This window comes from Thunnus maccoyii, chromosome 8 (assembly GCF_910596095.1).
Source record: "Thunnus maccoyii chromosome 8, fThuMac1.1, whole genome shotgun sequence".
Lineage (NCBI taxonomy): Eukaryota > Metazoa > Chordata > Actinopteri > Scombriformes > Scombridae > Thunnus > Thunnus maccoyii.
Window position 1 is genome coordinate 20,220,829 of NC_056540.1, and position 13,142 is coordinate 20,233,970.

Sequence of the window (13,142 nt, forward strand, 5' to 3'; positions counted from 1 at the left end):
ATGCCAGCATAATGCTGAAGCTTACGAGTGATGTCATAGGAATTCTGACATCAGAGGCGTGCTGACATCACTGGCGGGGTAGGACTAGACAATAAAATAATGATGCTTTTTTACTATTTTTGTGCTTTATGATATTCTTTCAGAATTGTTGAAATTACTGGCATACGATATTATGTTTCATTACACAGAAGACTAAACAATGACCTCTTGTTTCTATTTAATTCAGTAAATATACAATTGTTCACTTAGCACTAAGACTGCAATTGCAAACACCTCTTTAAGTATCATATCTACATATCTAATACATCCAATAAAGAAAAGTGTAAAAGAGAATTTTGGAGCATACACATACACAAAAAAACCCCCAAATCAGTCGGTAAAACCTAAAGTCTGAAATCTTGGATCCCTGCAAAAAAGAGAAGCACATCATAGACTCACTCACATCCACAGCAACGAGTACCAACGCTGGATTAAAGAAGTAACAAGAATCCAAAAATGCAGCCAGTGGACAGTAATCTGGGATTAAGGGGCCAACCAACTATCCCACACCTGTCCTGATCTGACAACAACTGAAATCAGTGTCTGTACACTTCTGGCAAGACAGAAACATGACCAAAATTATGAAGGTAAACAAACAACAAATGTTAACTAACAAGAAAAATCTCTTCTTTCAGGATGTCCTTATTTCTAGAGGTCAAGGTTATCCGGCTTTAGGAGAACTCTTTTCATGAGTACACTTGGTCAGGGAAGATGGAGGACTGTCTGGTCCTCTCAAGAAAAACACAGCTCCATCCGTAACATCAGACCATACGTCTTATAGCTTACCATGTCTTCATATTTTTCTCCGTTCTTAAGTTTCCTCTGCAGAGCTCACCTGTTACAGTAAACTTTAAAGGTATTTACCCTGTTATTGAACTAAAATATCCTCTCTATCATCTTCCTTTTACTTTGGTCACCATCATAAGGGGAACCCCAAACTGACTCATCAAGACTTTTCTATTAGAGAAAGAAATATTAGCCAATGAGAGTGCCGACATGAGATGTTTTACACTAAATATGCAAATTTAATCCTCTTCTTTTAGAGCACTTGAAACAACTGTACAATAATTATGTGTCAGAGTGGACTGAATGTATTGACAGGAACTGCACCTGCAGGTGTAATGAAAATGTCATCCATCTTGGAAGAACCAGATTTTGAAAGAAAATGTATGGATATGCTGAATGCTGTTTCATTCAGATCACATATCTCTTGCCTCTTTTTTTTTTCCCTGAGACAAGCTCATAGATAAATCTCTCTTGATCTGATGAGAATATTCCAGGTTTTAGATGGAGCCTTTCAAGATCACAGTAGGGGATCCAGCTCAAGACATTTGGACATGGAGCACATGTAAATCCCATCCGTTAATACTCTCTGGGTTGCTGTTACAGGAATGGCAAATCAAATCTGGCCGAGCAAAATCTCATCAGACAGATGTACAAACCAATGACACCGATAAATCAATCTGACTGTAAAAGACAAGTGCACATACACACAGGGCAAACATCCACCTACAACACACACACACACACACACACACACACATGCACAAACATTTCTGATCAAGGCCTGAAGGCTTTCGAGTTGTAATCACCTATGGGAGTGTTCAACATGGAACGCCCACCATGCCAGTGCATTAATCTAACACACCACTGCCACTACAGAGGCCTGTGGTAAACAATAGCTCTGGCAGAGCATTTTGGACAAAATCTTGATGGTAATAAATAAAGTAAAATCCAATTAATGTTTAAAGCTAATCATAGCCACAGAGCTGGAGAACACACAAAGACAGATTGGAGCCCGCGGGGGGAAGAGGGAGCTTTCTGAAGCTCCCAGTAGACTGAGGTCTCTACTTTTCTCAGATTTAAATTCAAAAGCTCTTGTTTTAAAGAATGTTATTATAATCCCAACTGGAATCATCCATAATTAACCAAGCAAGCTCTTGACAAAAGTCACACAATCGTTTTGTAAATAGATGACAGAAGGGGGAAAAAAAAAAGATTAATATGGCATCATTATGTCTCGTCTTGTCTAATGATTCTCTCAGACGTACATGAAATGCTCATGGCTGCAGGAGCCATTTAAAATGTCAATGATCCAGCTATAAAAAGCAAGCTCAAATACTTCTGAATGACTGTGCAAGGTTGCTGCTTTTTCATCGTGTTAGCATCCAAAAAACACGAGTTGTTATGAAAGCAATAAGATAATATAACGCGTGTGGCTGAGTGTGTGTGTGTGTGTGTGTGTGTGTGTGTGTGTGTGCGATTGCTGCCCTAGCTCTCCGGATGTGTATAGGTAGTGGAGGAGGGGTGGCTTTCACATTTCCCACCCAAGGATGAGCAACGGTGACTGAGGAGAGCTGTGAGGGTGGGGGTGGTGGGTGTGCATCTTCATCCATGCTGCGCTGTAGCTCGTTCATAGGAAGGGGAGCACATTCTGGGCATTCACGTGCCTGTTTTTTAAGAGACGGAGGGACAGATGCTTGTCCACAGTGTCAGGGCCTCTCTTTCTTTCTCTCTCTGACAGCACCACCAACTGCCTCCTCTTACATAACCCCCTCCCCCTCTCCAGGCCCGCTGTCTGCCTTTATTGGCTTATTTCTGTCTTTTTCAACCTTAGCATTTTCACCTCACTGACTGCTGCTCACTCCCCCCCCCCCCCCCATCATCTCTGATTCATTCTCTGTAATTCCAGCTCTTTTCATTCCGCTGTTCATGGTGCATGTACCGTAGATACTCCTGGACTGAAACCATGAATGCCAGGTTGGATATTTTCTCTACAGAGTTTTTGCGTGGTGCACATTCGTATGATACAGCGAGGGAAACAAGAGTCGTTGGAAAGGATAGGACCAGATAGGATGCTATCATCAGTGGTTTATCTATTAACTGTGCTGTTTCAACAACATAAGACAGAAAACATAAATCACAATGCCGTTGAAAAAAACCTTTTTTCATCAAGCAGATTCTAATTTGTTTCATTGTATGTTGAAACGAGCAGTGGAATCATTAGGTTGTAACTCTGATGAGAGAACAAAATCAAACAATAATTGCTTACATAATCACATCTACTGTGAGCTTTTAAACGTATGAAACATGAAATAAGCCTGATTGGTCTGGATGCAGCTGATAAGAAAAGGCTTGCACTGGATTTTTAACGCAACATGAGCCCAAAGAAAGTGTCAATCTCTTTTTTTTTGCCTCCTCAAAGCTAAAACTTCTCCTTGGCTGTAGTAATCTGGTAATATCAACCAGGTTACAGCTCATATGTGGGCTCAGCTCAGGGGGATCTCTTCCACTCTGCCACTGAAAACTCAGCCTCCATTTTACCCCTGTGCTTCTTCTCACCTTCTTCCTCCTATTGCCTCGTGTTTGTTGCTTAAAAAACGCGATCAGACACGAACGGAGGAAGTACAAACAACGCAGCGGCTTCTCCTGCCGCAAATTCGAGACTAAATAGACACATACTCATGCATAGCAAGAGCCATTCCTTGAATCTCATGCTCACCAAGCTACCCTTCCCCCACCCAAGCTCACTCTCATGCTCACATATATGCACCTTGCTTAATTAAAGACTGTGCTTCTGAAGCTGTTCTGACCTTTTATCACCTGTAATTTACAAATACATGTAAATAAATGGAGATAATAGATATAAAATGGAGCGCATGTAAAGAGGCGGTTTCATTCACACTGTGTGGCATGTATGACAGGCAACGTTTAGACACAGATTATTGCTGATTCTCTATTTTTTCTGAAGACACAGTCATTATATTCTGATTCTTTTGGGTAAAATGGCTTTGCTTAAAGAAACGGAGGCCATGAATAAGAATGAAACTGGTGTCAGTGATCGATTTCATCATCTCTTCTTCTACTCTGACCTAATGAGACACAATTCCACGATTAGTTGATCTCTACTGTACATTTCTTAAGTGTGTAATGTTGGACTCCCTGGCTCGAGAGATAACTTAAAATAATTGCAAACTGCATCTCAGTGGTGCTTCAATGAATGGAAATGCACCATTTTTGGCCTATGGTAGCTGCATCAGCGTAAGCCTTTGACGACATACACTAGGTGTGTTAAATCTATAAGCATTAGTCATCTGCATCAAATCCAAACATGAAGATCATCTCCATGTGTGTGCAGTGAAACTGGATCCTGTTCTGTTCTCCTTACTCTGCTGCTTCCAATAGAGGGACCACAGTCAACAAATCACAATCTGAAAAGGAGGGCTTGACATGAATGCTAAATGTGAATTCTCTTCCACAAACCGACAACGTTAGCGGTTGATACATGATCGTCAGATCCCACTCCCCCCATGCCAGGCCCCACAGGCCTGAGTTATCTAACTACTATAAGTGAGGAAGATGAGTTACCTGGTCATACCACTCCCGGTTGGTACAGGTGCATTCGGGCCACCATCCTCCTTGTCCACTGGAGTTGTTGCCGTTTACTTTGGGGCCACCTTTGGATTGGCCCTTTGGGTTGGGGCCTCCAGGGCCCCCACCAGACATAATCTTGCCCTTACTTCTCCCCAAAGTGCCCCCTCCTCCTCCCATGCTTCCACCTCCCCCTGAGGCTGGAGGGGGTAAGGTTTGGCCTCCCCCGTACCCAGGCGGGTATCCATAGGGCTCGGCCTGCCAGTCTCCTCCATATGACGGGGCATCCATCCTACGCAGGGCAGCCATACGGGTCACCTCATAACATTCTGGGCACTTGCAGCAGTGGTGGTGTTTGTGCATGCTGGCTGTGCTGGCTGAGCTGACGCTGAGCTGAGCGGCGTGGCACTCTGTCTCTGCTGCCTCCTCAGATCTCACACAGCACGCTGTGATCGGCTCACAGAGCGCTAATGCCGACGGAAATAACACTAATCACAGGAATTTCTACAGATTTTCCCTTTTTCGTCAAATCCTGTCGCTCTCCGATTTATTCCTCTCGGATGTAAAAAAAAAAAAGATGATTGAGAGGGACGGGATGCAGCAACAGGAAAACAAAAATACAAAATGGGCATGTAGTCTTTGTCCTCTTGACATAGAAGATCAAAGGAAATATTCAAAATATTGTATTCGACCACACAATCAGAGACCAGCCCCGATGATAGAAATTTCCTCTTGCTTCTCTTGGTTCACAGTGATACGCATATAAATTCATAGATATATATATATTCTTTTGTTTATATATCATATATATTTACACACACAAATACATATAAAAATATTAATATAAACAGACAAGCACAAATACAGATATGTACAGGGATAAATGTATATATATAAATATCTATATGCGTGTGTACAAATATATATATAGATATATAAACAATATGTATAAATAAATGATATCCGCAAATGAAAATCTTCCTCTGTTAATTCTTGGTATCTTCCAGTTTGGTCAAAATCTCACGTTTTTCCTCCTGCGTTGAAAATCGTTGTCTTTCTCTCTCTGTCTCTTTTCTCAGCCTGCAGAGAGGAGCTGAGCACTGGATCGCCTCTCAGCCAGCTTGCCCTAGATGTGGATTATTCAGAGGGATGCGAGCAAGCAAGAGGGAGATGGAGAGAGAGAGAGAGAGAGAGAAAGAGAGAGAGAGAGAGAGAGAGGGGCGGGGGGGGGGGGGGGGGCAGAGAGATACGTAGCAGCATCCCTCTAGCACCTCAGCCCTGACAGCCACAGCCAATCAACTGGCAGCGCTGCCATCAGCAGCAGCAGCACCAACAGCACTGAGCGCTTCACTAGCTGCTCTTAAAGGGGCCACAACATCTAAAACCTCACTGCCGCCTGCCTTGAGTGAAAATGCACTGCTTCACAAATAAAGGCACAATAAAAACATTTTACCTCTCGATTTCGTTTGACATCTTACAAATATAAGGTCAGGATGTCTTCAATTTGCCAATCAAAACCCTCAACCCCGATCCACTAATTGTAAGTCTAATCCATGTTTTTCATCAGACCAATGCAGCCAAAATCCAACTAACAGTGAGCACCCCTGTCCCTCCGACTGGTCACTGGTCACCTCCACGGTCATCTCTAGTTCAGCTGCAGACTTAACAGCTTCCTTGTGCTAGTGATTGGCAACCTCAGGCTCTGTGTCACAGCACACATCTGTAAATAATCTCACAATGGAGCAGGTGCAGCAGATGAAAATCCCTTTTCTCCTGGGTATCACTAGACCTGCCTCTCATCAGAGGATGCCTTTGAATCATGCTGCATTACTTTACATCATCCTGTATCCATCTTCCTTTTTTTTTTTTTTTCTAGTATTACTACTGGCAAGCTGCACTGCTGTTGAATTATTTTTATTGTTAAGCCCTGCCCGTGTGCAGGGATTGGGTCAAAATAAGCACTGTGAGAGAAAACTGCACTCCTGAAGCCTCGTTTAAGAACCATAGGGGAAATATCTTACATTCACAATGATGACATCAACACATGTGTACGAAACCAACAAGATTACACGCTTGGGCTTTCGAGTGGGTGGAGGAAGAGATTGAGAGTGAGAATGTGTGAGGGGGGGAAAAAAAAGAGAGGCTATATGGCTTTCATGTATCTGTGGCAGTTATATTTTCAGTAATGCGATAGGACTGCCTGTGAACCATTTTGCATGCTTATGAATTTGTGGGTTGATCACAGCTAGATATAAAACATCCTGACACTGAGAGTGAAGGTTCATTTTTTAGTGAACTGAGAGGGAATGTTTCAGTGTCGCCATTAAAACCCTGCATATATGCATTATTAATGAAATGTGACGGGAATGGAGCTGGGTGTGTCTGCATGGGGGGAGAGAGTATATTTGTACATAGTCTGCATGTTACAGGGTTCATACATGAATGCTAGTGCCTTCTCTGTGTTCTGATTAGCATATAAGACATAAAGCCTTTAAATTAGATGCATATGAATGTGTTTTAGTGCAACCTTCCTGTTTAATTGAGCAGGATTTTAGGGCGAGGGCATACTGCAGCCCTACCAGGAGGCACACACAGCAGGCTCAACTCCACTTAATTACATGCAACAGTAACTCACTTCTTTTTAATGATATTCTTTCACTCTAACCTACAGAGATTTGCCAAGCTGAGAGCAAAATCAAGGGAAACTTGGGCATTTTTAAACAGAGACTAGAAACCACTGAATGCCTCAAGTTACAATGCAGGATGCAGCCACAAACCCCGCCGAAGCCAATCAGAGTGGTGAGGCGGGACTTCGAGGCAGCGGCTTGAAAGGACGATGTAAGCATATCGATCACAGCACACATGACCGAGCACATGTTGCAACCCTCCTTCCTTGCCTCACTCTGTCGCTCTTATAAACTGTCCACATCGTATTTACAATTCAGTACATTCAGATTGCAGTAAAAAAAAAACAAAAAAAACCCAGAACAAAACATAGTGTACTGTACGGCACACAAAATGAGGGAATGGCAAGCAAAATGCACACAATAAAGGCAAGAGAGATGGACAGAGAAAGGCTGCGCTGCACTGAATGAACACAGATATGTCATGGGTGGGCATGCATATACACACAAACATCTACGATATGGACTCTGCAATATGTAGGCATATCTAGTAGGGGAAGGAAGCCTCTCCCTTTAAATATTACATAATACAAAATACGTATATAAAAATGTTAGTAGGTCTTCATAGAGCCAATCAATTGCTGGTTTTCTGTAGAAGAGAGATATGGAGAGCAGGAAGAGGAATACAGGAAGTTAATATGAACTAATCAAATCAGAGCTACTCTAGAGGACAGGAAAGGTCCTGAAGGGTAATGTAGTGTTGGTGCACATGTCTTATACATGTCATTGTTCTACATAATTTTGCAGATTTTTCTGTTTTGATCATCTCTTTTAGTTTTGAGCACTAAAGAAATTTAATGTTTCTAAACTTCTTCTGTTTCTTTATGATTAAACATGTCAGTGGGTTGCTGATGATGTGTAATCTAGGCAATGGCAAGCTTTCACAGGTGCTATAAAACCAACACTAGTATAATGTAATCTGATCTAATACCACCACACTGCCATAACTAAACTATTTGTGAAGATTATGTTACATTTATGTTTTGACTGTGTTGCGTAAGTTTTGGTTGGACTCAATTATGCAATTATTTTTGAGTTTGTCGTCTGTGGTGTGCTTGTGTTAGATGCAGAAAAAGCTGTATTCAGTTAGTGGTAACTCTTTGGTGGTTGTACATAGTTTAGATACCAGTGAAATGGGATGATGGTAAGATGTAAAACCATTAAACAACAACAAAAAGCTTACAGTAAGCCACACAGTGATCTGCCTAGTACATAAAAATATGCACAAAGATGTTCAACACATTTAATGAAAACTGAAAACATATGTGTCATAATTATTGCAACAAATTACAATGCACGGTAGGGCATGATTGAACTGCTAGCTTGTAATTGTAACACTCTGATTCTTACCAAATGTAATAATAACAGTGCTATAATAGTGCTATCCTGGGAAATACAATAACAATGATTTGGTTTTAGTTCACACAGAAGAATAACAACCCTGTAAGGCTCAAAACAATTTGAAAAATACAACAAAACGGACATTCACATCACACAAATCCACTCACAATTAGTATATATGTACATGCATCACTGAATGAATGAGTGTGCAATCCTTGATAAATATTGTTCCCAATTAAACAGCTTGGACTGGGGAGATGCGGATCAACAGCGCTAGGTAATTTATCTTGTGAAATGAAAGCGGTGACCTCTGACCTTCTGTAGACAAATGAAAAAGACGGACCTTTGATTTATGGCATAAGCGAGGGAATTATCCTGTGCTTTTCAACAGAGATGCTTCTCTGCATCCCGCCTTGCAGCACCCCCAACACTATCAGCTGAGCATCAGCCTGCACAGTCCTTATTACATAAACCCACCTGGACACCCTGTAACACACACACACACACACACACACACACACACACACACACACACAGGCACACACACAAACACACACTCATACACATGCTATCGTAATGAGCATTACAACCCCCAACCACTGCACAGACCATGTATTGAGCTTTTCAGTCATTTCTAGGCATTTCTCAGAGAAGCTATGTGACTACTCCTTCGTCACCTGATCGGATGCAGCGCCATATAAGGAAAGTCGGTAGTGAGGCAGTCTTAAAGAGGCAGCTCCATATCAACATGTACTAAGCTGCTCTACTCTAGCCTTAACTAACTGCAAGAAAGGGTGAGGAAGCAAGACTTATAAGCCTCTCTCAGGCATCATTACATCTTAGCAGAACACACTAGTTTCTTGCAGCCACTGAAAGGCTAGAATATAGGTGAATCTTCACAGTTAATGCTGGCACCGCTCGACAATTCATAGCTTTGTAAAGGTGCAGGTCTGTGAGTGTGAACGTGCAGGAGGGAGGGAACGTGCAAGCGGGAGAGAGAGATCGTGAGACAAAAAGCCAGTCAGGCTGAGAAAAATTACGGAGTTACAGAGAGATACTCATCAGTTTTGTACTGAAAGATTGCAAGAAACCTGCCAAGGAGCCACTACGACATTCTCTGAGTGATGCAGACGCAGAAAACAAAGGCTACACAACTAAGACTCCTATTAATAGGCCTCAGTGGCAGGGAACAGCTGCTCCACCACACATACCAAACACAGCACCTCCAACTGATGGAATAATGAGAGAGAGAAGTATACACATGGAGGGAAAATGAAAGAAAGAATGGAGGGAAATGAGGGAGAGCGGAAAAGAGGAATACGAGAAGGCAAGAGTAGGAGATTATATCAGGAACAGTGTTTAGTGTAGAGTTTGTAAATGCAGATAAGCAGAAATAAAGAGAGCTATGAAAAGGAGGTTAAGGTACGTGCGGTAAACCAACGGGGGGGGGGGGGGGGGGGGGGTGAAAGCAGTTGATAAAATAAGATAAAGGTGCTGTATGTCCATGACAGACGCCATAACTGAGGAGAAAAGGAGCTAAGGTGCCCTGTGTGTGGGCAGAAATGCAATGACTAGAGGGGGCATTACTGAAGCATGGTGCTGAACAGAAGGGGGAGTAAAAATAGAGAGAAGAAAATAGAGAGACGCAGAGAAAACAACAAAGTGTTTATGTGTCCACGAGTGTATGGGAATGCAAAATAAACTCTGTGTAATTATCCATTCACCCTGCTACAGAGAGAGAGGCATCTGAAATCACAGCGCTTGCTGAGTTTGCATCATCACGAATGTGCTCAATGTGTGTTCGGTGTAAAAGCAGAGCAGAGCAGAGCAGAGAGAGAGAGAGAGAGAGAGAGAGAGAAGGGGAGGAAGAAAAAAAACAGACACGAATTAAAAGAGGGAAAAAAAGACAGGATGAAAAACAGAGAAGCGAGAAGAGAGATAGATAGAGAAAGAAAGAGAGTCAGAGCAGTCTGTAGGGATGCAGGCGGGGGAGGAATGTGGTTTCCATGGCAACCCGAGGAAGGCTGAGCTCTGGGTGTCCGTTCCAGCTCTGCACTGCACCGGCCCTCGCCTCTCAGCTGCCTTGCTCTCTCTCCAGCCTCCCCCACTATATCTTCCTCTCTGCACCCCCCCCCCCCCCCCCCCCCCCCCTCTTCTCTCCCTTTCAATGCCTCCCTCCCGTTCCCTGCCCCTCCTCATCTCCCCTCACCTCCCTCCTTCATGTGATAGAGGGGTCTCACACACACACACACACCCACCCACACATACACACACACACACACCCAGCTCCATATTATCTACACCAGCTCCTCTCACAGAGCCAACCTGTACTGTCACTGTATTCTTATGCAGACATTATCATACGAACACAATGAATCCATGTGCTTACAGCCCGCATCCCCTTTCTGTTTTACCCCTCCAAAGCCCACCAATCCTCACGCCTCCACATCGCCAATACCCCCACTCAAACCACTTGCACTAGTTCTGGGCTCAGCTGAAAAGCCAACGCCTGCGGCCGCTGTGCTGCCATGTGCCACTGGCCATGTTGTAATGGGGAAGGCATGTGAACACAAGGCCTTTAGCAATACTGAGGAACATGGCTAGCCCATGAGACATGTTTCTATCATGAAATATGAGGTCTCTGGTTCTTACTCATGTTGACCACAGTCCTTCAAGAAATAGAACCAGACATTTTGGGAAGTACACTTCCTTTCCAAGGGTTAGATGAGAAGATTGATGCAACTCTTATATCTGTACGCTAAATATGAAGCTGGAGCCAGCTGCCTGTTAGCTTAGCTTAGCTTAGCTTAAATAGACATTTTCCGAAGTACCTTATTCGCTTCTTTGGCAATGGTTAGATGAGAAGATTGATACAACTCTCATATTTTTACGTTAAATATGAAGCTGGAGCTAGCAGACCATAGCTTAGCACAAAGATTGGAAAGAGAGGAGAGACAGCTAGCCAAGGGTAACAAAATCCAATCTACCAGCATCTCTAAAGCTCACCATTTAACATACAAAACTTACAAAAACCGCAAATACTAAATATATTTTCCAAAATGTCAAATTAGTCCTTTACAACTATAATATTAGCAGTTAGATAAAAGGTATAAACTAAAACTTTAGGATATAATGTGTTTCACAGCAGAAAGTGAGGACAGTGATGAATTTTTTTTTTTACAAAAATTAATGTGCCACATAATTACTGTCCAAGTATGATTAGCCTAAATATTATTAATTAATGTGATCTGCATGAGCATAGTAGATGCAAATAACCTCTGGAAGTGTTGAAATAATGAAGAGAAAATAAATGATTGTAATTTATTTTTAGCATGAAATATCAGCATTTCCTAGCAGTCCACACAATTCATATTTCATCAAATCAAACAGATCCAACAAATCTCTAGAACTATATCTGGGGCTTCTTGGCCTGCGTTATTATTTAGTCATGTCTCAATGTTATCAAAATGTTCCAAATGCTTGTGATGGCTCGTCTGTGATGCCTCACTAAACCCTCATGGAGAAATGTGTAATCATCACATCATCCGGATCATTAGTATCTGCTTCCATGAGCAGCAGCTGCCCTTTGAAGAAGAACTTCAGAAGGTTCAGGAGACCCCTGAGAAACTCCTCATTGCTTTTTGCTCTCACTTACCTTTGGTAGGTCGACATGGGAGCGAGTCACCAAGCCAGACACTCGCTCCACTTTGTGAGGGCTCCTCCTGCTGGTCACTCGCACCCGAGACACACCCTCCTCGTCCTGTGGGACAAAACGACAGCAGAGGTTAAAGTACAAATATCTACCTACCAGCACCCCTAAATCGCACTTATTAACACATTACATTTGGTTTGTTAAAGAACCCAAAGTGTAAAAATGAGAAGTTGTGGCTTTATCTGAGGTATTTAGAACTCTTTCTTTGGACTGAGCTAAGCTAAGCTTGCACAGCCTGCTGGCCCAAGCTTCATATTTAGTGTAAACATGAGAGTGGTATCAATCTAACCCTTAATAAGAATGGAATGAGCATTTCCCAAAATGTCACACTACTCCTTTAAAATGTTGCTGAACAATCAGCAATTTTCAGCTATTTGTTGTGGAAACAGTGACGACAAAGCAGCACAGAACTGGAGTGGATACTTCACTCCATCTCAGCTCATTAAGTATTAAATAGCTCAAAATGTGTAACTAATAAAACCATCCAAACAAATAAGGTTTGACATGTTAAGTTTTTCAATACAGCGACTGTCTACTGGTGGTGGACATGAACACACAGAGTCTACAGTACCTGAAATCCATTGAGATCATTGCCACAGTTCAGACCACAAAGACCCTTAACTGACAGCAGAGGGCAGACTTTAGAGCAGGCCATCACTGGTGCAAAGTTGCAAAAAGTGTTGCCACAAAACAGGCCCAATGATTCTCCAAATAAGCGGCGTGTTCTCTCTCAGCGGAGTTAAAATGAACGCTGCTCTCGTGCCCAAGTCGAAAGGACAAATGTGTTAAGTGTTTATATAAATACACACACACACCCCTGAGCATGCAGGCTGCTCTACCTGGTATCACTGCAACCAACAGAAAGAGAGTCGAAAGCAAAAAAAAATCAACTGTTAAACTTGAATCTATGTCAAGTTTACAGTATTCTCACAACCTTTGTATTTATTTTGGCACTGGTAAGGATCACATATACTATGTGTTACTTCAGTGATACC

At 42.4% G+C, this 13,142-nt stretch overlaps 1 protein-coding gene across 9 annotated transcripts in view; it reads right to left on the bottom strand.

Moving 5' to 3' along the window:
- Window positions 1-13,142, bottom strand: part of dlg3 (discs, large homolog 3 (Drosophila)) — an 84,415-nt gene that overhangs the window by 56,686 nt on the left and 14,587 nt on the right. For 3 of the 9 annotated variants that reach the window (XM_042418514.1, XM_042418515.1, XM_042418512.1), the window contains one exon: window positions 12,091-12,195. The exons of 1 other annotated variant lie outside the window; for it this stretch is intronic. In XM_042418514.1, the coding sequence (XP_042274448.1) occupies window positions 12,091-12,195 (105 nt within the window). Of the gene's footprint in view, window positions 1-4,407; window positions 5,107-12,090; window positions 12,196-13,142 lie in introns of those variants that run through there. 5 more of the 9 variants (XM_042418513.1, XM_042418511.1, XM_042418510.1 and 2 more) reach the window with 3 other exon arrangements.